Source organism: Tyto alba, unplaced genomic scaffold (assembly GCF_018691265.1).
Source record: "Tyto alba isolate M040663 unplaced genomic scaffold, T.alba_DEE_v4.0 Super-Scaffold_5, whole genome shotgun sequence".
NCBI lineage: Eukaryota > Metazoa > Chordata > Aves > Strigiformes > Tytonidae > Tyto > Tyto alba.
This window is the reverse complement of record NW_024881326.1, coordinates 8,201,641-8,228,056: the sequence shown is the minus strand read 5'-3', so window position 1 is coordinate 8,228,056 and position 26,416 is coordinate 8,201,641. Positions and strand designations below refer to the sequence as shown.

The 26,416-nt window shown below is 42.6% G+C and overlaps 1 protein-coding gene across 6 annotated transcripts in view; it reads right to left on the bottom strand.

Annotated features, from left to right (window-relative positions):
• NRK (Nik related kinase) overlaps window positions 1–26,416 on the bottom strand; it is a 105,340-nt gene that overhangs the window by 51,961 nt on the left and 26,963 nt on the right. For all 6 annotated transcript variants that reach the window (XM_042807450.1, XM_042807453.1, XM_042807451.1 and 3 more), the window contains exons 3-10: window positions 19,678–19,734; window positions 12,403–12,528; window positions 11,487–11,597; window positions 9,612–9,702; window positions 7,358–7,488; window positions 4,469–4,523; window positions 2,219–2,297; window positions 1,382–1,557 (exon numbers count right to left, since the gene is read on the bottom strand). In XM_042807450.1, coding sequence (XP_042663384.1) covers window positions 1,382–1,557; window positions 2,219–2,297; window positions 4,469–4,523; window positions 7,358–7,488; window positions 9,612–9,702; window positions 11,487–11,597; window positions 12,403–12,528; window positions 19,678–19,734 — 826 coding nt within the window. The remainder of the gene's footprint in view (window positions 1–1,381; window positions 1,558–2,218; window positions 2,298–4,468; window positions 4,524–7,357; window positions 7,489–9,611; window positions 9,703–11,486; window positions 11,598–12,402; window positions 12,529–19,677; window positions 19,735–26,416) is intronic.

Genomic DNA, 26,416 nt, shown 5'->3' with positions numbered 1-26,416 from the left:
CTATTGCATACCTGTTGTATGGCTAAGATGAGGCCTCTAGTAAACCAGGTTTCTTTTTGTATTAAAGTGAACAATTAAAAAAAGGAACAGGGATAATAAATTAATGCTAGTTTTAGCACAGCGGTTCAGAAGAAGCTGATCCACACTTCTAAAGTTATCCTCAAGACTAACATGAAGGCAGCTTTTAAGGGATAATTTCAAACTGGTCCTACTCTGCATTGCTGGCTATATGACATGATAAAGCAGGATTTATTTTTTTAAAAAATCACTGTTTTGAAGTGTGATGTCTGGCAATTTCACACTGTTCTCCCTTTCAGGGGAGCTTTAATTAAAAATATCACTTTTCAGGTCAAAATATAAGTATCTATCAAGAAGTGATTGTTATCGTTGCATTCCCTGGCCCCACAAGGGCATTTGTGAGAAATTCACTATCTTTCTATTCAAATGTGCTTTGAGATTCATAGCCAAAAGAGGTGGTGGAATTTGCAACTACTACTGGAGTAATTCTGCATTGCAACAGCAATTTAATTTTAAGCACAAATATTCCTGTTGTCAAATCAATACTTGGAGGTTATGTCGCTTTCCAACTCTATAATGCTTTCTGAGTTTGAAGATCAGTGACTATGAGGGCACAGTGCCCCTGCCAGCACAAACCACACAGAAGAGGAAGACAGGAGAGAGGGCAGGGGAAAACTGGTGGTCACCAGGCTATGGCTCACTCTCCACTTTGCACAGCCCTTAGTCTGCTGCACACAGGCATTTACACAAGTATCATCCCCACTCCAGTACTGCTTCTTCCAGGTTTTGCTCTGAAGAGTAAGGCTAGCATTTGGAACAAACTCAGATTCTCTCTTTTTCTTCAGCCACCCTGTGAAGCAGATGATTCATTATACCCATTTATGTTTTGCTGGAGCTTGGAGGACTTCAAGGTCTCTTTTGTGCACTCCATTGCAAAACACTTAAAGAGCAATTCTGCCCCCAAAGAACTCACAAACTAAAATTACATGGAGATGCAACAGGTAAATTAAATGGGACAGAAAGATGAACTAAGGGACTAGAAAATGCTCACTGAGTAATACTTAGATACTCAAGAAAGAAGGGACCTAGACTTTACTTGTACTCCTTGCTCACATTAGCATTACGGTTGCTGTCAGTGAATCAGGGTCGGTCAGGCTCCAAAGACTTTAGCACTTAAACACCATTAAGGATCTGTGCTTTCACAAAGAGATCTTCAAAATGGCCCCACTGCTATCAAGGATAACACTTTCTCACAGCTTTCCTGGTTCTAGCATTTCAGTTGCATTTGCCTTGTACTCTGCTGTCAAAATTGGAAGAGGACCTACTCTCTCCAGTGCATTTTATTTAGCTTTTGCCACATTACCCTTTTCTCCTTTTTTCTTCCTGGTCCTGTCCAGATGGTCTTTCAGCATGATACGCACTTGCCGTTCATTTTGCATGTCTCGGATGAAAGAATGCTTAAGCAAGGTTTCAGTGGATGGACGGTGCATATAATTTTTTACAAGGCAGCTTTCAACAAAGTTTAGGAATTTCTTTGACCTGAAAAAGACAGAAAAGTAGAGGAAAACAATAATCCTTTTCAACTTGTACACCAAACACTACCCCTGAGTGATGGAAAGTACTAACTTTGCAAGGTTTCCTTTTGCACTGGCACTGAGTGAGACAATTTGAGTTTTGCCACTAGTGATCCTCCTGAGACCAGCACAGCACTGAGGGTGAATGATGGGGAACTCCACCCTGACTGCTCTCTCAGTGGAGTTACCCTCAATTTACATCTGAATCAACAAAAACCACAATCTGGCCAATGCAACTCTTTCAAAAATGCCCCTACCCTTCTGATATGGTGAAGATTTTCTTTATATGCTTAATTTAAATGACAAACTAATTCTCTGTAGGCTATGCAGTCTTCTGACAAAGCCTGGACCCCAAGCAGCTCGTCTAAGCCTTGCCTATATCACAAGTTCAGCCACCCAGGCCGAACTACAGCAACTGCAATGACTGCTGCAGTTTAGGCAGAGTTCAAGAGAAAGGTGTTGCTTCCCAAAGGTAAACTACATCTGCACCTGTGGCTTAATCCAGCACTAGAAACAGCCTCAGAAAGACCTTAGATCAGTCTGGGTGTAACAAGATCATTGTTTCTGGACAAGAGAGCTCAAAATCCTCCTAAGCTCAATGCAGCAATAATAATTTCACTCTTTACCATTTTCTGGATTTCAACTTTGGGGGCGGGTTCCGTGGGATGAGGAAGAGCGCTCTCATGGGGTGCATGTCACACAGGGCTGCAAAGGAAACCAGAAGCTATTGAAGGGTGCATGTTCCCCGCTATGTCCCTCCCACAGCCTGATCATGCCGGGCCAGGAGCCTGGTTCTCCCAACAGAGAGGAGTCATCTTCTACAAACACTCCCACTTCCAACTGCACAGCATCCGCTGCAGAACTGCACCATTAGTCAATTAAATTCATACTACAGCCAAGAATTAAAGTCTCTGAGTACACAGAAATCTTTCATGACAATATGCTGTTATTGCCAGTTAAAAGAGATTTGAAGGAAAGGCTGCACGGCAGGAAAAAGTACAACATTCTACATATTTTTTATATATAAAGCTTCAGAAGGACATAAAAAAAGCTTACCTTTCTAATACACCAAAGGGGGTTTTCACATAAATGTGAGTTAAAGTTGGGATTCAAATACTTATCTAGTTTATTACGTCTGGCTTATGGTTCAGATAAATGAGTTTTAACCAAACTCTTAGCTACATCATTCATGGCATAAGAGAAAATTCAGGATGAATAAAACCTAATGCAAAGCAGAGAGCTCATAAACTGCGTCACTGGCACAGAGCATAATGACTAAGCACACATTTCATCTATTTTGTGTTTTGGGAGTGTGAGCACCATTATTAGACAATCTGCAACAGATTCTGCTCATGCATTCAGATGCTGGTTTCTCTCCAGCCCAATGTACTTCTCTTTAGTGTTACTGTTGTGGAAAGTTGAAGCTACAAAGAACTCTGCAGAAAATAAATACTGTCACATCTCATCTATCCCAGGTATTTCATATGGAATTATGAGTGTGCTCCATCTGCCATGGAAAAATATTGAGGGTCAGAGGTCTTCCTTCACAAAACAGAGCTACTGAATGACTACTGATAGGAACTATATGGAGGCTGATTTCTTATGATATACAGGTGTTCAGCTGTGATTCTCTTAACAGGAATGGACTTAGAGCAATACAGAACTAGTGAAAAGGAGAAGACTGTGGACTGGTAAAGCCTTCACTGCCTTCTATTAACTTCTCTGCCTGCATCTACCTGCTGTCATTTCTCACATCTGGGTTCTGGTTTTGACTTTTTCCTTTGTATTTTCAGTAGCACGTGATACAGCGAGGATGGGGAGCAGAAGAAGTCTGGTTCCTAGCTGGGGGTCCCAGACACTGTTGTACTACAGTAAACAAAATACAATGCAACAGAATAATCCACAGCATTTCCCTGCCAAAGACAGTGTAAATATCAAATACAGGTGGAATTAGAATGCAAAGCTACAAAGTCTCTCTCAAAGAAAACGTCTCTACAGACTTATGTCTCAGGACTAAGCTTCAGCTAGGCTGAAGCACAGGGTCTGAAAGTGCTCCTGAACTCCAGCTGGCTCCTGAGCACTGCTAAAAACCAAGTCTGATGGGAGAACAGCCAAGTGTGTTTTTAAAAAACACAGCCTATGTGCTCTCAAGCTCAGGCCAGAGTATAATTTATTTGATCTCCTGTGTTCTCAGCAGTGACCGGATACCCCATCACATCTGCTTTACGGGTGCTGGGGCAAAGCAACTGGTCCTCCACGGAAACAAAAATGCATGAGGACTTTGCATCCACGCTGCAGCTGCTGATCTCTGCCCGACGGCTGCCAGAGGCTAACGGAGGAGAGAGGAGGGGGGCACGCTGTAAAACTGTGGCAATCCACTGTCAAGTTCAGAACGTGATCATGGATTGAAACCATTACGTGAACAAATACAGTATTCATCCCAAAACCTGTGAGAATCAAGTCAGTCCCAGAGTAAAAATATAACCTTTAGGTCTAGCTTCTCTGACTGCCATTTTTTTTTTTAATTATCTAAACCCAAAGCGAACTCTTGTCAATTTTTTCTGCTAACTTGTCAATCACTTCTGCTTAGCTGTACCCACAGGCAGTGATGAACAAAGTGATGCTAACAAGAGCTCTAAGAAAACTTTTTTGTTTCCCTAGGAAACGAAGGCAAGGAATCAGAATATAGACTTAAAGGGTCTAAAAGGAAGAGGAAAGCAAAAGATCCCAAATGAGAAAAAGTCACAGATTATTTTTAAAGATACAGCCAGAAACAGAAATTTTGCACATCTGTGCATTGGACAAGCATGAGTTATTTTAACACAGAACATGTTCACAAAGCACAGACACCCGCACCCTTATACGAAATCACTTACGAGGAGCTCCTTCGGCCATTTCAATAGCAGTGATTCCCAGAGACCATAGGTCACTCTGCAGGAAAAGAAACATTGCACATTGCAACTTGCAGCATTCAAGCTTTTTTGTTTGTTTTCTTTTGGGGTTTTGTGGGTTTTTTTGTTTTGCTTTTGTTTTTACAGTTTCCCTAGATTTCTCCTGGATCAGGTCATTTCAGTTGGAGTGACATACATTTTGCTCTCTCCCATTCCCTACTGAGCTTTTAGGAAATGTGCTAATAGCCAGAAGCTTCCCATTTCCCATGCAACTCTGAACAGCTGATTCATCATTTAAGTAGCCAGCCCTAAAATGCAGACCTTCCACATTCAAAAAACAAGAGCCAGAATATAGCAGGCACCATTTCAAAATATGTCTTAAATCTTTTAAACTGTTTTCATGAGGCAGTGAGACACACCAGTGCCTCACCCCCCTGCTCCTGGCCAAAAAAAATTCTCAATCTTTATGCTTATTTCAGAGCAGTCACTGGTGAGTTTCTACACTGCTGGAACAGAAATTATAGTCAGGCCCTGGAGTCTGACTTCTTCTATCTACAAAGTCTCCAGTCACAAGTTCTTGGGCATATGAAGAGGAGGACATCATGCAGTTAGATTTCTGTCACAGTATATGTTCAGCTCAGTTAAATTCAAATGGAGTTTCCTTTATCAGCTTATCTGGGTGCTAAGGGCCCGGTTTTGATCATGGAAGGTAAATCAGAAACACTACCAGTGACTGTAAAAACTTCACAGGTTTCCACTTGATTAATCATGTGCATTATTTTACTACTATTTGTGTCTAAATGTAGCCAAATGAGAGACATGTGACCAAACAAACTTGCAGGGCTTCCCTAAACTATCCGTTAAAAGGGGAGAAAGAGAAGAAAAACCTTCAAAAATACTTCTACATGAATAGGAGGTCATACCCAGTCTGGCACTCTAACTAATTTGACTTTATCAACAGAGCCTTTTCAGTCCAGCTGCTCTGAACTGCCTCATGCAAACTGAAAACCAGTTGGCATCATAGTTTGTGGAAGGATTGGACAGCAAAACTGGTGGGAATTTAATAGAGTCACAATCCTGACTTGTTATTAAGTAAATGACTGAAAATTGAAGAGTCTTCTAGGTGTAGTACTGCAGGTTTCTGGGATAATGGGAGAAACAACCAGGCTACAAAGAATTTTGGTTCAGAGTTTCAAAGTGTGAGAGGCAGACAGGTGAAAGGGAGGGTGACAGCAGTGTTTTTAAAGGCCAGTGTGTATATATACATTTTTATGCGTATATTTGTTTATTCATTTTTTATATATATTTTTTTTTTTAACAGCAAAAAGTAACAGAGTGGCTTCTTGCTACTTTGCTCATCATATCAGCTCTAAATCTCTGTAGAAAAGACCAGCTCCATGCCACCTTTTGAGTCATAGCACTGTCTGCATAAATGCTTTCAAAACCCTTCACTGATCAGTTTTAAACTACCATCTGCAGAATCTATCTGGAAGCAGACATAAATGCACACAGATGAACTGTGATTATTACTGAAGGCAAAGAAACCTCAAGAATTAGGGGTTCGTGTTCCTAATGCTTATATCTTCTGAAAAGTAAACAATCTGAAAAGGAAATTGACTGGGAAGAGGGAATGAAGACAAGAGATTAATTTCTTGAGGTTTTAGTAGAAGATTTACGTAGTACAAAAAATAAAATAAAATCCAAGAACATTCTTTGGTCATGACTGACACACAATGTGACTTCACTCTGTCCGTGCAGCACAGAAGGTCTCAACAAGGGAGAATCACAGCATGTGAATCACCAGAAAACGGAAACAATAACAGGTTCTTCTAATAAATATTTCTGAAGCCACAACTAGAATGAGAACTGCAAAGTGGCAACCAAGAGAGCACCTGAACCAAGAGAGTGACTGGAGGGTCACTCAGAAGATGGCTGCTCAGAAAGCCATCTCTGAAAAACATCCTGCATTGTAAGTGTAGACAGACAACTGACAACACTGCTGGAAACAGGCCAGAGGACAAAGAATAAGCTTTGTAACTCTCTTTGGAACATCACCAGCATATTATAATCATTAGGAGGAGAACCAGAAAAAGTGCTTGATAGCTGCTCTTGGGCTCCCCAGCACAAAGAAATCATGAGTATATTGGAGTGGGTGCAGAAAAGGCCCACAAAGATATTTAAGGGATTGGACCTGGGAGTCTCTGGGCTGAGAAAGACAAAACTGTTCAGCCTGGAGAAGAGATGGCTCAGGGGGATCTCATGCATTTGTCCAAATTCCTGATGGGAGGGGAGTGAAGACCATCAAGCCAGACTTCTGAGTGGTGCCCTGTGACAGGACAAGAGGTAATGGGCACAAACTGAAATACAAGAAATTCTGTGCCCTCTCACCTCAGCCATCCTCAGAATCATTCTGGGATGGGAAACCTCTTGCAGTCACATGCTCATTAATGAGTAATACTAATTATCGCCAATTAACTCAGGATTTGCAGCTGAGTACAGAATAAAACAGCTCTATCACACAGGAGAGCAGTAAGTTGTCATATTAGTATTACACTACTTATAGTATCCCTTCCAAATTTACGTCTTCCTTTTTTTTCCATTCTGACCTACAACCTCCATATATCAGTATTCTTTCTGCACAGAAATTAATGAAAGTGTATTTCATGTATCAACAATTCACAAAAAAAAAATTAATAGAAAAACTCCACTCTTAAAAAAAGCCACCACCCACATATTACAAATACTTCTATTTGTACAGTTACATTATTGTGGTTTAAAAGGCATGAAGTTTGAATTTTCCAAATGAAGTAATTGAGCAGGATTTCAGCAGTAACTTGCATATTTTTCTACCTTATGTAGAGTTGTAACACCTACTCTGTAATCATAAGTAGAGTCAGGGTTTTCCTCGCAAGCAATGACCTCAGGCGCCATCCAATACGGTGTGCCAATAAATGTGTTTCTTCTCCCAATAGTCCTATCCAGTTGAGCACTTACACCGAAATCCACTGAAAAGCCAAGCACAGGTAAAGAACAATAATGAGTTGTATCCATGTGGCAAAGTGTTTGCTTGGTTACTTTCATACTTTTTAGAATACCAAACCTTTGGGCTACAACGTATATCAAATCTGAGTTCCCCTCATACATCTTGTCCAATAGTTGAAATTTAACTGCCTTTTTTATTTCCTTTTTGACAGAAGGATCAAACAAACAGCATGCTAAATCTGCCAGGCAGGTTACAGCAGACATAAATTGCTCTAGGAAGATGTTACAGAATAGTTTATGCTTAATCTAGATGCTACATTGAGTAGGACTCAAGACCTTTAACTAGTTTCCGAAAGGAAAAATAGTATCTACAGACAAGGCAAATTTCAATGTGTCTAATATGGCCATTTGTGAAATCTGGAAAGAACTATCGTATCACTTCATTTTGAGGTGTTTGGAATAACTCCTTCCCTACATTATTATACTAGCTTAGACGAAGTTGGAGAGTATACTATATTCTGATTTTAGACTCATCACAATGAGAGAATCGTGCGGTGCTCTTTGTACTGACAAGGGTGTTACTTTCATCAGGATTATACAGCAAAACAGTTATCTTCAGATATGAGGAAGGGCCCATACAACCAATAACTATGTGATCATATTTTTCTTTGAACAAACCTCTAAGATACACTAATTGGATCCACTGGGCATAGCGCTCGAGTGCTATTCACAGAGAAGACAAAATAACAGGGAAAAAAAGGACTGAAAGGAGGCAGCCCTATGGTTACCATCAAGGAGCAGATTTTCTCATTTATGTCACCTCACTGCAGATCATCTGCAAACCACAATCATTTGTACTGCTATAACTTAATGTGCCTGTTTAGCGAACCTTCCCCCATAGGAAGTTGGACCTGACCTTTGGGATCATCATGCACTCCGTGCTTCTGACAGGAACTGTGCCCACTTACACTGAAGTGGAACAGAACTGGACTGAGGACTTCTTGGACTGAGGACTTCTTGGGTTTCTAGCTTCTTTACTTTCAGACACACAAGCTAAATCTCTCTGGAAACAACTACTTTTTTTTTTTTTTTTTTTTTAATTGTTGTACTTAGTAAATCTATTTCATCTTTACCCAGAGTTAGAAAGGTTTAACTTTCTTGTCAAACACTTGAAGAATGGTGGGACTAGTAACTACAAGGTCATGAACACACACAAACCTTCCATCCTGCCAGTTTTAAGAGAGAACAGTTGAAAACTACTACATAACTTTTAGAGACTACAAACAAAATCATGCCTTCATTTAAGACAAGAGCAAAACTCCCTCTGACTTCAGTGAAGTCAGGATTTTGCCATCAGGTTAAACCATACTGAGATTTAAAGCAGTTATTTTTACTTGCTCCAGCCAAATATCCTACCCCACATCCACAGGCCATATTTATTAGTTTTGTTCTCCAACTCCACAGTGAATTCTTTCAATTAAAGAGAGAGGGAGCATAAAGGTCATCTCCAGTAAGAGAAGTACTCTCCTTGAGACTGCTCCTTTAAATCATTGTCATGAGTTCTCTGTGATGTCTTCCCAAAACATGAAGGACATCCCCTCCTCAAAAGAGGTATGTACTTGAGTTTAGACTTAGGAAGTCAAAAGCTGTCAACACTGACATGTCACAGCTAGAAAACAAAATAAGTAAATTCTCCAACATTTTTGAGAGATGACTATTAGTAAGAGCTACTCTTCAGTGGCAGGCCTTACACATGACTAAGTTCACCTATTGTCAGATTTACGAAAATGTCTTAGACCACTTCCCTTAGAGAAATGCATTAACACATTTTATTCCCCCAACTTTTTTATTTTGGAAGTCTGCATGCTGGGATCTGTTGTGAAGGCCTGATGGTGCTGTGACTTACTAGACAGGTTCTGTGTTTGACTGCCCAGAAGTAGCTGCATTCTCCACAGGCTGTGAGTGACATCCTTGCAGAAATGTCACATTTTCAGCTCTTTCTATATGACAGACACCTTATAAACACAAGCATTAATGCTACTTGACATATTTATTGCTCTTAAGTTACTGTAGGTTCTTTCCAAGACAAGATGGAAATCTTAAATTTTTACTAACAGGTTTCTAGCACATGTTTAAGGAAACTTACCCAGTTTTACTTCTGCATTTTCTGTGAGAAGAACATTCTGTCCTTTAATATCTCGATGGATGACATGGTGAGCATGAAGATGTGCCAAGCCCTAAAAGAAAACCAGACTTCCTTTATCCTTTCTGCCTATCATTATCATGGCATTGTTGCCTTCTTACACTTTTACCCTTCTCAGACTTTATTCATAGAGCAAGTTGTTTCAATGTGGTTAGCAACATGAAGACCCCAGTTTCAGGGAGGAGAGAAACCAGCAACCACAGCTTTGATTGTCTTCTTTACCCACAGGTCTGAGAGTAGTGGAGCATCTCTGAAGAAGTCAGGTGTGATGAGTACAAGGTAGCAATATTTTAAACATTTGTCTCAGAATCAAGGGATGCTTCCTTATACTATATGTTAAAAAAACAAAAGAGGGAAGGAGCAGTGCAGTATGCTCTGTATGAGGACCAGAGACTGCAGCTGGCTGGCTACAATGGTTTGAATTCTGCATTCAGCAAAACCACGTTCAATGGTAAATGGATCAGAAAAAGTTCAAAATACTGTTTGACCTCTTTTTGAAAGCAGCAAATACTGTTCTCATTCAGCTAATATTTGCAATATTCTGTCTCCTCCTTCATTCCAGTATTGCCCATGGTTAAACTAGCATAGATATAAAGGTACACACTGAAATAATACATTATAGTAAGGCCAGGGGATGCTTCACTCAAAATGCTTAGCCACTGTAATATTAATTAATTCAAACAGAGCTTCCACACAGCTTCTAGAATTTCCAGAAGGAAATACTGTCAATCCACACGCAACTGGGTCATTCTGTTCTGAAACAAGCATGATTGAATCAAATCTCTTGTTTTACACCAGCATGCTGTTATGGTTTTCAGTTGTATGAGTGTAAACCAAACGTTTTAACATCAGTTGCTTTAACAGAGATATTATAGCCAAACAAATGAAGAGCAACCTGACCAGATCATTGAGATTTTTTTTATTTGCAAAAGAGCTCTCTCCATGCTCTCCAGCTATAGTTGTTATAATCTGCAGTCTAATGCCAAATCCTTGTAAGATGGCTAGTGTTCTCTACCGAGCATGCTTCTCAACTCCTCAGCTCCAGATGCTATTTGAATTCCAGGTCCCAGAATACACATTTATCTTACCATTATTTAGAAAAGAGTAAAACTTCATTACAAGGAAGACGGATCAGTAACTCTGTAATGGGTTTTGAATACAGAATGACAGGTTCCAACATTTTTTTTTTCCAGGCTAGTTCACTGGATTACCCTTGGGTATTGTTTTATCCTCTGTACCTTCCAGGAACAAAACAAAACAAAACAAAAGCCCTAAGCCTGCATAGAATGAAATATAGCCCCAAGAATTGTCTTGGGGAATATTGCCCCTTCAGGGCCACCTTTAAGATTTTGGAATGCTGTTTAGTGAACATTGCTTCTAATAGTGCGGCAAAGAGGCTCCTGAGTGTGTGCAGGTAAAGGAATTATGAACAGAAAGATCTTACACAGCATGAATAGCTGAAGCAATGAGCAGTAAGATCTCCTGATGTGAAGGACGGACTGACTGAAAACAGAAAATTTATTTACTTTTCTAGATGCCCAGAATCTGGAAGCTTTCAGAAGGTGGCCATTTGCCATAGGAAACAGGAATTTTCTGTTCTTCATACAGAAATTGGGATTAACTACAATAATACGGGATGTCAAGCAGCCATCATGATGGTTCTTTGGGCACTTCTGAACTCAAGGACCACAGCCCATGAGCCCCATGTATCAAAACCTTTTAACAAATAATGCTCATTATTGACCTATGTTAGCAACCAAAGGTTGGGAAAGGCCATTCTGTTGCAAGCGAGCAACAAAACTCTGTTGGCAGACTCACCCTGAGAACCTCTCTGCAGATATACGCAATCCAGTCTTCCTTGAAACAGTTTCCTTTTGTCTTCTTTACCAGGTCAGTGACAGAGCCTGCACCACAGTACTCCATCACCAACTGCAGGAAGACAAACGCAATACACCTTTACCACAGCAGTGACAGGGTGCCAGCAGAGATACCATGTGCAAACACCCGCTCTACCACAATCAAGGTGTGGCAAACTACATACAACCTTCCCGGATGCCAAGTGACATAAAATCTCACTTCCTGAATCACACACACTGCTGAATAAATAAAAAAAACCTCAACGGTGCTCCTCTCCCATTGCAGGCTATAGGTATTTTTTACTTTTTTTTAGAAACTAGAGAGTCAGAAAAGGAAGAGTTAATAGCACTGAAAAACATGGGAATTTTTTCAAAATTTGAAATTTCTCATTTTGCTGCAGAGCTTCAAAAATCTCGCAGCTAAAAAAATAGGAGGATTCATTTTTCTTCTTTGCTTTATTGCCAAATCCTCTATTTCCTTTTTAATGTTCCAACTGAAAAAAGAAGAGGAAAGTAATAAGAAAAAGGAGAGGAGGGGAAAAAGACAAGATCTCTCACTTTTGTTAAAACAAACAAACAAAAAAAAACCAAGCAAAAAAAAAACCCCAAAAAACTTTAATTTGGAAAAAAAGAAGCTCAAACAACAAATCAGAATGACAGCACAAGTCACAAGTATCACAACATGCTTTATGCCCATCCTCAAAGGAAATCATAGGGGATGGAAGACGTTTAAGGAAGAGCAATTTTTCTCTTTTATATGTTATTCTTCAGAACAATGACTTCAAAGTTTCACTGAGACAGAATCCAAGCCAAGCATACTGGAGCTCCAAAGAAAGAAGCTGTAAATCTGATGAACAGAAATGACACTAAACACTTACCCAGAGCTGATCATCTTGGCCTGCAGGACTTTTCTTTACAAATGCGCCATAATATGTAGCAATATTCCTGTGATGGGAGTACTTTTTTAGCATATTTATCTCCAGCTTGATTTCCTCCTCTTCATTCTGTAGCAAAAGAGAATAGAAGTCTCCTTACGTGACCATAAATCACCGAGCTCCAGGGCTGCCTGGAGCTGCAGGACAGCCTCTGCCTTTGGAGGGTTTCAACACTCAGCTGGAACCAGCCCTGAGCAACCCGGTGTGAGCCTACGGCTGACCCTGCTTTGAGCAGGAGGTTGGACCAGAGACCTCCTGAGGCTCCCTCCAACCTGAGTTATCCCGTGATTATGAGAGTGCAACTGAAGGGCAGGCTCTGAAACTGATGACTGAATCACCCTGATCCATCCAACTAAAATAATAAATCGCTAGGGCTTAACTAAAGAATAAAAAATGTCCCTATTTGGGTATAACAATCACATATTGTCTCCTCAGAGGGCTTAGACAGGACCTGTTACTCCCCGCTTTTCAGTTTCTATATGCAGTAATTTAGTCTTGGAGAAATTAATCAGATTGCAACAAAAATAAAAATATTCCTAACACTCCACTACATAAATACTTAGAAAAGCACTTAGTGCACACATCAGCCAATTTGTCCTCCCAGTCTTGCGAAGGGTCTTGCTGGGAGGAAATCGAAGCCAAGGAGGCGGCGACCCACCACAAATCAAACTCTAGAGCCAGTGCAGGGTTAGGATCTGCTCCTTTCTTACAGCTGTCAGGCTGGGCCATGGGGTTTTTACCCCACTCCTAACACCATGTCATCTGGTGTGCTGGGGGCTAGCACACCCCTAGACATCTCCCTCCAGGCACTAGTTAGCTCTGTCAACTAATGGAAACACAAGAATTAAAAATTATATTAGAAAGAAATGCCCTTTTTCACAGAGAACTGCCTGATCTAAAGGGGTCCTCTCAGAGATAGCCTGTTTGCTATGTTGCCACCAAGAGAAATGGTGCACAGTACCCAGTGAAATGCATGTAGATTTTTCTGTCTCATTTGTTATAAGAGGAAATGAGTGGTGCTGCCAGGTATCTTTGCATTGGTTAAAAGGAGTATGACAAAGTTGAAAATTAATTTAACTTGCTGCAAAACATCCCAGTCAGCACTTACTAGCTGAGGGGGGAAAAAAAAAAAAGAGGCAGCAAGAACAGCTTAGCCCCACAGGACATTTTTTCTGCACTTTCCCACTATTTTCCAATAGCTTTGCTATCAAAGCATTCCTTTAACCACCACAACAGACTGCTTACAAAACCAGCTGCACTGTCCTTCCTACCTGTAGCAAAACATTAAAGCCTGACAGGCTGAAGCCAAACTCCCTCAAGCATATGCATACAATGCATCTTATTAAACCCAACCACACAAAAATAATTTGCAACAGAAGGGACCAGTAAGTTTTCCCCAGTAACATCAATCCACAGGAGGCATGTTATCAGACAAAAGCCTAACTGTCTTAAGCTTTAGGAAATGGGAAATGTAAAATAACTCCACTTGAAGCAAAATAAGCTATTTTAGGTTTCAGAACATCCCCTTTGTTGAACACAAGCTCTCAAGGCGCACATGCTACATCAGATAATTCATTTATCTTTTGTTTGCAATTAAGGAGAAAGGAAGACCCTTAATTCTCAGCTAGATACAGACTTGGAGGTTGTATAACTTAATTAGCAAGTGTAAGGAGGAGCCCAGTGCAGCACCTGGAGTCTCCAAGAGAAATCAGAGCTGACTCCCAGACAGCATGCAGGTCCTATTTCTCTCTGCATGTGGCCACTGCACAGCCAAAGGGAGCTGAGAGCTCGATACTTTCTGGGAGGGTAAACAAGGCTCTACTCCCTTTGGGACTCCAGATAGTGCACGTAAAAGGGTGGAAACAGGCAGGTAAGGAGGAGGCAGAGAATAAGGACATGGGAACCGTCATCCTGCACCTGACCACAAGGGTCCTGTCACTGATAGAGTTTCTAGTAATGGATCTTTAGGGAAGGAGGGCAGAACGCTGGACAAACAGGGAGGACTCCTTTCCTCCCCCTGCTCTCCCTCCTGCCCACTCCTGCTAGGGCAACATTAATCTTTGGTAAAGGCTTTCCCCAAGATCTCTTCAGATCTTAAGGTTTGGGGGTTTTTAAACTCTCTCCATCTGCACAAACTTTGTACTAGTGGAGACTGACTGAAAAGCTTCCCCGCTATGCCCTCACCACCAGCCTGCAGCTTCTACAAAGTTCCCCTTGGGGAGCTGGCAGATCTCAACCACTTCCTCAGAGCCGTTGCCTCTCCAGCTCTTCTTCCTTTGCCCAACTAATTTGCTGGATGTTGGAACTATGCTGGCACAGCTCTTATCCAACTACTTTCTATCCCTCTGCAATCTCGCCTCCACATTTTTAAAACAAAGATAAGCACGTGCCTGATTGTGAACACAGGTGGAATACCAGGTAGGCTCTTCCACACCCACTGGCAAGAGCGAAGAGTAGCTGCACATGTGTAATTCTCCTTTCCCATTACCAGCAAGATGATCCAATTCCCGCTTTATCTCATGTCCTTATCTGTATACCCAGAAGGCTGGAACCTGCTTCCTTCCCTGCACCTGCTTCTTCCCTCGCCCACAGAGGCAGTTACCTGTGCTCACACACTGCTGTATGCTGCTCAGGTGCAGGATGAGTGCCTTGGGAAGACACTGCTTAGACTGGACAGTGGGCTTCCCTGCAGAGCCCCACCACTGCTGAGCTGAAACCCTCTGAGCCAAATTCTTGTATCCTCCAAAGACAGAGATATGACTTCAAATATCAGTCTGTAAGGTAAAGGGCTATACATGACAGCAGGTGGGCATTTCACAGATGAAAAGTACAGTCTTCCAAGTGCTAGAGTGAATTTTGGAAAAAATTACTCTATTTCACATGGACAAACCAAGGCAGAAGGGTAAATGTGAGCAATTCTGTTCCATGGGCCATGTCTGAGGCCCAGCCAGGAACTGAATCTGGACTTGCTAAGTCAGTGCTACATACATCCTTCAACAGGGTGATTGTGGACAAAAGCACCCTCAACTTTTCAGTGCATGCACATGCTCAGGATTTCCACTTTCCACCACACCCCTCTTGCCAGTGTTACCATCAGTTACATCTCCCAGGGGTCTAGAAACCTGGTCATAAATCATGCTGCTTAAGAAAAGGAAACAGGCTTGCAGACATGCAGGTGCAAAAAGCTGTTCACTTTCACAAACCAGTGCATTCCTGGGCACAGATGGCTGCATGCACAAAGATGACAGGTTCATGATCAAAGGCTATTTTTGAAGATGTGGGCCTATCTGCAATAACATTAGGAAGCAAAGAACTAGAAAGCACACACCTCTGACCTCAGATGGAAACAAGATCATCAGTTGATAAATCCTCCACCCAGAGGTCCCTTAGTACTGGGGCAGTTCTAATAACAAGTTTCTCATTTAAATGTTACTTTGCAATCTGGAAAGACTGAAAGCAAGGACAGACAGAGAATGACCTGGTGCAGCAGAGCCCTTTGATCACCTGCACCAATAGCTGAAGAGAAAAGCAGCACGAATCCAACCTCTTTGCAAGCACTCTGCTTGCTTGGCACAGTCAGATAACAGGAAGCAGAGCCTGCGTGGAGAGGCACACGAGCGCACGTTGCCATCAGCTCCCCTTCAAGCATTTCAAAGGGCTCCCCCCGCACCATGACACGGCAGCACTTCCTGACAGATGTCCAGAGGTTCCCACAATGACCACAGCATCCTGCTGCCGCTCTTAAGAAACCAGCCCAGGGCTGCAGCTCATGAGAGCAAAGGGCAGATTTGTTCAGCGCTTGGTGTGCCCCAGATCTTAGAGATGAACAATCACAGCTGGAGTTGGTCAGGGAATTTCTTGTGAAATGATTTCTTGCTGGAAAAAACCCACCAAGGTACACTGGCATGGGCTCTGTCAAACCCAGCCACTGGAATTGCCCCACTTTGAATGAGAGAGATCTACTGGAGGCTTGAACTGGGGGGTCCTCTAAACAGGTACACAAATCACAAGGCCAATCCAAGCATTCAGCTCTTCTCCAATTTTTTTTTGAGATGGGTGAAGGGAAAAAGACTGCATTTGTCTTTATCCTATTTTTTTAATGTTCCTGTTTTCTACCACATGAAATTTTAAGTCCCTAAGAAAACTGTTCCCTGTGCAGCACTAATCAGATCATACAACCACACAAAGATGAAAATGGCCACAGGGGCTAGGAGCCTCCTGTCTCACTCAAGCAGGTTTACTGTAACAGCTTCCATTTCTCACAATTCAAGTACCATATGAGATTTCGCTCTCAGGTGCAATTTATAGGCAGGACATTGGAGATGAGGATTTCAATATTTTAAAGACTTTATTTAATGCCTCAAGCTAGCTTTTCAAGACCAAAGAATCAGAAAATAACTTAAATCTGAGCAGACTAACAATGACAGAGAAATACTGAATCCTGGACAGGCTCTGAATTTATGACACTGAAGATCTCCCAATCTGGGGATTGAAAGGATTTCTGCATTACAGTTAGGACCCACTACTGCTGTGAGAGGCTTCAGTAACCAAACGCTACGAAGCAGAGAAAAGCTATAGCTATTTTACACGAGAACTGAGCTTCAGAGATGTCCTGGACATGTAGAGCATCAGCCTCAGCCATAACCAAGCTCCAACCTACCACAACTGCAGAGCAGGAATGCATTGGCTTCAATCACCCCATCTACTCTGCGCTACACGAGACCAGCAGCACAGTCCCTGGCCAGAGGGATCAGCCCAGGAGGCCAGCAGTAACCCCATTTCTTGCAGCCATGTGGCTCACCCCGAGTGCTCTGGGAATTGGCACCAAGGTGTCTGAAGGGCTCAGGACCGCAGCTGCCAATCCCACCCTGGCGCTGCATGCAGACACCCGCAACCCACTGTGCGGAAAGCAATCAGGGTTTACCGTAACACACCGAGCAGTGAGATGTGGTGGCTGAGAGGACGACCCCAGGGCAGAGCAGTCAGCCGCAGGAGGAACCAGCAGCTGCTGGCACCAACCCCATAACCACTCCTGCACGGGTCTCCCAACACCTCGACGAGGCACTGCCGAGGGCCTGGAGGAAACCAGTGATAAAGCGGAGGACTGCACCCAGGTCTGCCAGCCTCTGGCCTAGCAGTAGGAACACAGCCAACCTTGCATTAAGAAAGTGGAAATAATAGCAGAAAGCCTTGCACTCACCTGCACCAAGGTCAGAAAGCAGAAATACTCAAGTACAGCTGAACTGGATTTGTTCTGGGTATAGTGGGAGAAGAGCACCAGGGAAAACCCCTCCAGGTGCCTGAAACACTCAAACTGTCACAGCTGCTTTCGCATTAAGTGACTCAATGTGAAAACAGCATGATTTGTTATCATCGCCCCTCAAGCAATGGGACAGGTTCCCCAGTATGATGCTGGCTCTCTAGCCTGCAAGGAACCAGTAAATTAGACCTAAAGAGCTGCTTTTTGTTCCTAGAATCATGCAAGTCTTTCAACCTGAATTCCTGAAGCTGGACCACAAGGTTGTCCTCCATTTAAATTTTGTTTCCAAGCAAGTAGGCATTACTGGATGCTACAGTTTGTTGCTTACATATAAGGGAGACCGTATTATGTATAGCAAAGGGAAGGAAATCTTTCCAAGGCTCCCTTCCTGCAGTTTTTGCTTCAATTGTTTCATCAAACAAGGGACTGTCACTGGTGTTAACATGACAGCTCACGAGTGACATCTTTGGCCAGCCCTCACACACTGTTGACTGACCCAGCAAAGTATAAAAACACTCCATACAGAAGCTCTGGATCACTTCTGAGTCCCTGCCAGGATCTGTCCTGTCAGCTCCTCTGTCAAAGCACGGAGGTGCTCTGATCTCGGGAATCTGTCTGCAACCCAAACTCCACCCCCTCCACCTCCCTTCCTGTTCGGTGACTGCCATTTTTAAAGGCCAAAACACCCAATGATATATATATACTGACAGAGCTAAAAGCAAAAATCCCACCAATCTAATGTAGCATTTTAAAAAATGCACTCTCCTCTGTGCACAGAGCAAAACTGGCAATTCAACTACATATGCATACAAGGTAGCAGCAATAGTCAAACCAGCCCTTAGATCTGCTTTGTAAAAGCATTGCAGGAGCATCTAACTTCAAAAAAACAATGTGCAATTCAGAACACTTGCTGCTCAGGGCTGGGTTCCTACACCGACAGCAGAGAGAACTGTCCTGGACCTGCTCTACGTGTCAAGGCCCACGCAGACACCAACTTGTTCTGCTGTCTTCCAAGACAATCAAAAGACATATGAAAATGCAGGTAAGGCTTGCTTGCGCTTGCCCAGAACACCATGTGTAGATGTACCACTGGCAGACTTGGCCCAGAGGACTTGTCCATGTTTTTTATTTCAGGTGATAACCCTTCCACAATATCGTGAGAGGACTCAACATTATCTTGGAGTTTGTACTCCATATCTACACTGCCAGACTGACAAAATGGGAAACTGGTCTTCAGTGAGACTAGGTGCATGCTACCAAACCACAGGCTTCCAGTAAACTCGAGAAGAAGCAGCAGGGAGTGTCCCCAACCTTTCTGGGCTCAGGCTAATATGGTCTCAAGGAGGCAACCTGCTTCACTACTAGCTGTGCTCTTAAAAGGAGAAACAAAAATCAATACTTAGCAGCTTCTTCGACACCGTGTTCCAGCACTGACACCACTTTATAAGTGTGAGCAGGGACAGTGCCAATTAAACTGTCTCCTTCTCTCATCTGTCAAATAACAATAAAAAAGTGCTACATTTGCATTTCTAACATGTTGCTGCTCGCTAGCTGTCAGGGTAGCTACTCTGAGGAATGGCTGGCACACGAGGGGAGAGGATGTGATGAAACACATCAGGGGCAGCACAGAGCTACAGGAAATCTTTTACTTGCTATCTATGGAAACAGATAATCAACTAGAAATAAGCAGGAAGAGAGTTCTTCTCTTAGTTATTATAGACTATCAAAACATATGGCAGTGCATTCCTTTACTGCTTTGTCACCATTGGTCATGTACAATTGAAAAATCTGGTTGCATTAACACCTCTCAGCACTTTATAAAATACAAACTGGTACTCAGCAACCATAATTTATACCACTGGATTGTCTTTTATAAGCTATGCACCTTCTGATGATCTGATTATTTATTTTTCCCTGAATCTTGATAACAACTGTTTTATTTTTGGTTTAGCACTCACCTCAGTAACATTCATCACTTTGATTGCTGCTAGCTGCCCAGTCTTAACATGGCGACCCTGTTAAAATAACAAAAGACTGTAAGTAAAACATGCATGCAAACTACATACAGTATACAGTGACAAATTAGGCATATAACAACCTGACTTGAGTACCTGCTTTCAACCATGTATCAACAACCTTTCAGTGATACAAAACTACCAAGGTGAAGTTTGGTGATGTATTATCAGACCCACACCCTTACCGTGCTGTGAAGTAAACCGAGTTATTTTTGCAGGGTTGAATTTCCCCCTTTAGCACAAAGCAAGCAGCAATGCTGGGACAGCTCTGCTGTCAGAGCACAACGTGGCATGAGCCTATGGGTCTCCATCCAACTCCTGTCCAAAAGGCATTGCCACCCCGCACAAGCCTCCTCTTCTAGGAAATCTCAGCACAGGCCCAGAGTGACTTAACCAGAGCAACCTTCTTGTCCTGCAGCCCAGGGCTGGCGTGTGCTGGGGAAGCAAGGCTCTGGGTAGCTGGCAGCGTCCCCACCTCCCCACCCTACATGTTCTGGCTCACTTTGGGGTAAAGAGAAAACTCTGGGTTTCAGTATATCAACTGGGCAACCTGTACGTGACTGCCAAGAAACTAAAGCTGTATGTACTTCCTTGCCTCCTTTTTTTTAAAAAAACAAAACAAAACAAAAACTTTTTACTGTGAAAGGTTAGTTTTTCAAATTCTTACTGCAGCTGAATTCACTGTATCTCAGCTACCTCTCAAAAAGCGTGCAGAGACTTTGTATTTAAAATGTAATCTTCTATGGGGGTGGAAAGGAACTCTCCCAAGGCTTTGACTGCGTATATACCTGCATATATACACACACTTCACTAGTGAAATGCCCACACCCCACAGTCATTATTAAGCAACAGATAACTGGTAATTTTAGACTAGGTAAGTGGCTAGTTTTTGAAAACAAAGCTAGGAAAATTGAGGTAATAGGGAATAAAACTATTAAAAGAGCAAACTTGATACTAAGATTGACGAAATGAGGGTCACAAGAATGTATGTTAGAAATGCAACCAGGAATCTTGCTGTAAATTTCAGTTTCTTGCTTGGTTAGATCAAATTGCTGAACAGATGCTCAGTAGATGCAATGTTCTGCCATGATAACCAACACTAATCTCATACTGGAGAATAGTATCAAAAGATTTGTATGAACAGTGGACTGGCTACAAGTCCTAACTCCTCACTTCCATCAAATGTTCAGAAATGGGTTTGAAGCTCTGAGACTGCAATTTTGTTCCTGAAATAGTAGTGCCTGCAAAGTTGTATATCAAAATAACTAACTGACATCACTTAAGTAAGCCATAAGAAATCAGGAAATCAAATATGAAATGCTGCAGTTTGCAGACAAAATGATTTGCAGGTGCAATTTACACCTGCAAAATTAAAAGCTAGGTTGATATCATTTTAAAATGTAGGTCCTATCTGCATGAAATTTCATACAAGAGTTGCTCCTAAGACTAAGCAATTTTGCATCAAAGAAAAATGATTTCTCATTCTCAGGCGATGTGTCACAGTCATGTTTTCTTTTACAGAAAAATAAATCCTACTGAGTTTTTGTATATTTATAAGTGTCCTCTTTCCATGGAAGCACTCCTGGGACTGCAAAGCTTCTTCTCATAAACTAGAACGATAGGATCTATATATTATCACAGACCTTGGGAGGAAGACAAATGGGACACACCCTGAGCAGACCCACGACACACTCACCCACCGTGGCTGAGTGCAGCCGAGCAGTGACAAGTACTAGCCCGACAGATGCCCGTGTTTGGTCAGCATCCATCCCAGCTGACGTCAATCCCGGTTAGCGAGCTTCCTCTGCACAGCCACGGCTCCTTTGTTGGAAGCCATTGTTTGCAAATGTTTCCAGGCATTGAATGTCTTGGCAATATAGCAAGAGAGGGCCTTCCACAAAATACAGTCATGCTAGACACGCTGGCACCCTGACTTAACTCCAGAGTTTGTTTGGAGTCAAGTACGCTGATAATTCCATGTCTCCGGCCACCACACACAGCAGGCAACAAACCCATTGAAACGAGGAGTCTCTCCTGGGCTGTTTTACATTCTGGAAAGGATGATGTCAAGAATCAACACCGATTTTCATGATTACAGTGAAGCATGGAGATGTGCTTCTTTACTGAAAAGATAAATCAATTAATACTAGGCTAGCGTTGCACTTGATATTGAATATTCATCAGAATAAGGAAGGGGGAAAGGCTTGTCATTCAATTTTGATTTCAAAACATGATACCTGGTCAAACTGTCCCCCTATATAACAGACATCTGTTATTTCACAACCACTGTTATTTCCACTGCACACAAACCGGGTGCTCTCACTCACTTTTACCATTATAAATGGGAATACTAAATCCCCCCCAAAAAGATTTAGAAAATTATCATTTATGGGAAAGAAAACAGCAAGCTCTTTTGTTTTGTGGATCGTGATTCACCATTGCACAACAAATGTGTCCCCATTAACTGTGATGCACAACTCCATCCTGCTCCCACATTCCTTAAAGCTCCCATGTCTGCAGCTGGGCTGACTGCTGGATGAGAGGATCTTAGTCTGTGCAGAGAGGGCAGGATCATGCCCCGTGCCTTGTCTCAGTGCCCTTATCTTCCTCACACTGTGCAAAGTTACTACTAGCCTGAGGGAAACACACAGGGTCGCATCCATCCATCCCTCTTCACAGGCTCACCTGCAATAAATACTCTCTGACTTGGCAAAGCAGCCTGTACATGAAAGTAAATTGTTAACTACATGCACTTCACACCTTTATGTTCTTTTAGACCCCTTTAACCTGAAACAAAACAGAGATCAGTTCAATCCACCAGAGAATCCAAACCCCTCCTCAAGGGGCTGAAAGGAGTCATTCCCGTTGGTTTCCTCTAATTCTCAACTCACAACAGTTAATTTTCAACAACTGTTATTACACCTTTCGAAAAGAGTCTTCCACGTTTCTTGGTTGCATTAGGCTGAACAACCTCATCCTCCACCACAAGCACAAGTTTGTGCAGGGTAATAGAGAGGGCTGCAGGTTAACCTCATGAAAAGGTGCAAACATATCTATATATTTACATCTGCCTTTCATCAATTATCTAAAACGGATGCATTAGTTTAAAAGTGTAAATAAAAAAAAAAAAGTATCTTGGTGATTGTAGCTAAATACATATCTACAGCTATATATCTATATAAAAACATTTTCATCGTGAGATACTAATTTTACTGTCATCTTGACAGATTTATTTTTGATTAGAATTGTACATTTTCCCCAAATAAAGGATTTGTCGTTATTGTAGAGCAATACATCTCAAAACTCTCTGCACCTGCTAATGTATGCAACAATGTGGCAGAATTACACAGCACACATCATCATTTCTCCTTACCTCTGACATCATTCCAACACACACAAATAAAACCTTTCCTTTAAATATTGCCAAAGGAAAAGGTTCAGTCAGTGGAGACAAAATAATCACAGAACCCTGGAGACACCCTAAATTTTATTCCTTCTCCCCAGAACTTCACTGTCTATTCAGTTAGTTATGGAAGAAAAGGGGCTGAAGCAAAGCCACCCACCAGCTCACCCAAACACCAGCAGTCCCTGTAAGCAGTGGCTGCACACTGGCACCTATTGAACTCCACACCACCACCCAAAAAAGTGAGTGTGCTAGTGCAAGACTCCACACAAAGAGGGCTGAAGCTTTCAGATGATGTGCATGTTCATGTGAAGAAGAACCATTAATGCCTGTGCAGCTTATCTGAACAGGGTAAAATGTTCCACGTTAAACTTGCTTTAATGCATAAACTACAACTGTGCTGGCAGTTCAGAACAAAAATCACAGGTTTCTCTCCTTTACGTTGATTTTTCAAAATGTTTCAAGTTCATTTTCCTTGTCACCTCTAAAAGTAATAAACATCCTGAACCCAGCCCTGGGCTTCTTGTTGAGCACAGTGAGACTAGTGCCTAAGTAAGGAAAGGTTTCAGGGCCTGGCCCCTTATTTTTTCATTTATCAATAAATCTCAGAGGTTAGCCAGAGTTCATGGGAACTCACACATTGCTACTTCTACCAAAGCCACAAGGTTGAGCATGTTTGAATTGTTTTGAGAAAGGTGGTGTTTTGATTTTTGTTTAAAGCTCCTAGAAGCAATTGGCTGTTTTAACTGTTTCCCAACCAAATGAGATCATCAGATTCACTTACTTCCAGTGACGAGACATGCAGAAGTTTGTCCTTTTTGATTTAATCACAAATGGAAGAATAAGGGCCATTGCCCTCCAGCCCTCCTTGCAATCCGCCATGGCCCATCCTCTCCAGATCATTAAAGGGAATCAGCCTGTTGTGATTCAAGATCCTCCACTGCACATTTCCTCAGAAACTGGGCAGAGGGCAGGAATGGTCTGTGGGTCTGTTTGCCTAATAAAAGATTTCATCTTTCACCCAAATGCTCAGTTGAGAGCAGGTTTAAACTCTGGAGAATGCAGCCAAAACATCCAATAGCCATCTGCAAGTCACCCATGTTCCTACCCAAGAACATAGCATTAAAAGCTATCAAGCTCATTCAGAGTTGAGACATGAACAATTCTGAAGGTCCATGACTTTCTAAAATTGAAGTTTCTGCCTGCATTCGATGAGGTATCCAAGCTGGAAGAAATTCTCCCATTAGCTTTGAATCCAGCTAAATTCCTTGTCTCCTACAGAAAATATTTCTGCATGAAGTCTGCTGCAGTTGCCAGTTGGTCACTACAGTAACATTCAGCAAACCTGGAGCCAGCATACACATTTTTCAAATCTGCATAGTGCTTATTACAGCCACATTTGTGGAAGATGCTTTATGCCAAAGATCTGGTTCTAATAAGCTCCAACCATGCTTTATCCCTGCAGGGAGATACACGTGGAATAGGACAGATTGCTGAGTGTCATTTCTATTGAATGTGTATTTACCTTTTTATCTCAATTACATAAAGGAACTGAGTGTCATTTCTTCTGAATGTGTATTTACCTTTGTAGCTCAATTACATAAAGGAACCGCTTATCTATGCCCCCTACTGAGGGTCAAGACATGTATTTTTCTATTGACATCAAACAAGAGTATCAGCATTAGTGGTCAAGCTATTAGCTGATAAAGGGGGCTTTACAAGAATTAAGTATATTTACAAAATGATACATTCAGTCATGCACAATACCTTTTCCTGTTTGGTCCAAACAAAAATTTGGGGCAGTCCCTGGCTTGCACCACGATTACAACCAGAGACCCAAGGTCCTCATGACAAACACCTGAGATTGCAAGGCTGTGAGTCACCTGTAGAGAGCTTGGTTTGACAGCCTCCCCCCCTGGGGTTGGCAAACAGCTCCCATCGGCTTCTCTCCCTACTTGCGATCTGACAGATTTGAAGTGGACAGCTGCAAGTCCAGGCGACACAGCCCAGCTGTCCTGTTCCAGTGCTGCACACCATGCCAAGGCAGCCCACGGCAGTCCCATCACACGCTTCCTTTTTGGCAACAGGTTCTCATTAACATCCACGTGTTTCTGGGTCTGTCTGATGAAGCTGTCCCCATCTAACTGCAACAGGAAAAAGTGCAGAGACTGCCTGCTGCGGGGATACCAAGGCAGCACGAAGCTGAGGGTTTTGACTATACAAAAGGCCTGTCTGTGTCCGTGTCCTGTCTGCAACCAGAAGCATGACCTCACTTTTCTCTCCCTTAAAAAGCAGTGTTTTTGGCAATCCTGTGAGGTGCCTTCCTGCAGGGATACCTCCCAGATGCCAGACACCTTGGACGCTTGCCAGTTTGCACCTTTGTGCCCATGCAGAGGGCAATTTCACATCAAACACACTCTGCCATCAGGCACCAACACATGCAGTGCACTTCTGCTGCGCACAGACAATAATAGCTCACAACATCTGCACAAGGCTGCAGGACTCCTGGGTGACCCTTCAGAGCACTGCCTGCCTGCCTGATACAGAAAGCTGGTTGGTACCACAAATTTAACTCTTGGGACCTTCTCTGAATATTGAAGGTTTGCATTTGAAAGCAAGAGCTGGCTGTTGGAGGTGGAGGACTTTTGAGGCCAGAGGATTTTCTCACCCAGAAGCATTTGTTACGGGATAACTGATGCAGGCTGTGGCCACCCGCCCTTTGGGAGCGAGGTGAAAGCACAGCTGTTTCGCTGCAAGCTCTTACTGAAAGTGAACTTCAGCAAGCAGGTTTCCTGCTCAAAACCCACTTACGAACTTTGAAGTTTGAGCCCATCTCTGGTAAATCCGGGTTGCCCTGCGGTTGCTGGTAGCCTGCCAGCTCAGCCTTGTGTGTCTTGAAGGACAGGACCCCACCCTTTTGCCCCTCTCCTCTCCACCCTTTCCATCCTGGTAACACAAGAAAAGACTAAGAGATTATGCATTAAATGAACAATGCTCTGCATAGGGATCCAGGAAACCCTATGTCCTATTCCACATGACCTTAACAAAGTCATGATCCTTCTGTTTCCCTTTCCACCTACACAGGGCTTTTTTACTTAGACCCAGCTCTCTAGAAGAGATGAGCAACTTTTGCTGTCACCAGCCCCAGAGCCAGCCTGGGAACATGAGCTTTGCCTGCTCACACTGCAGGCAGGCAAGGGCAGCCTCCCCTGCAGCTGCAGTGTGCTCCCCAGAGCTCGCCGGGGGGTTAGCATGGCCTGGAGGAGGACCCCAAGAACA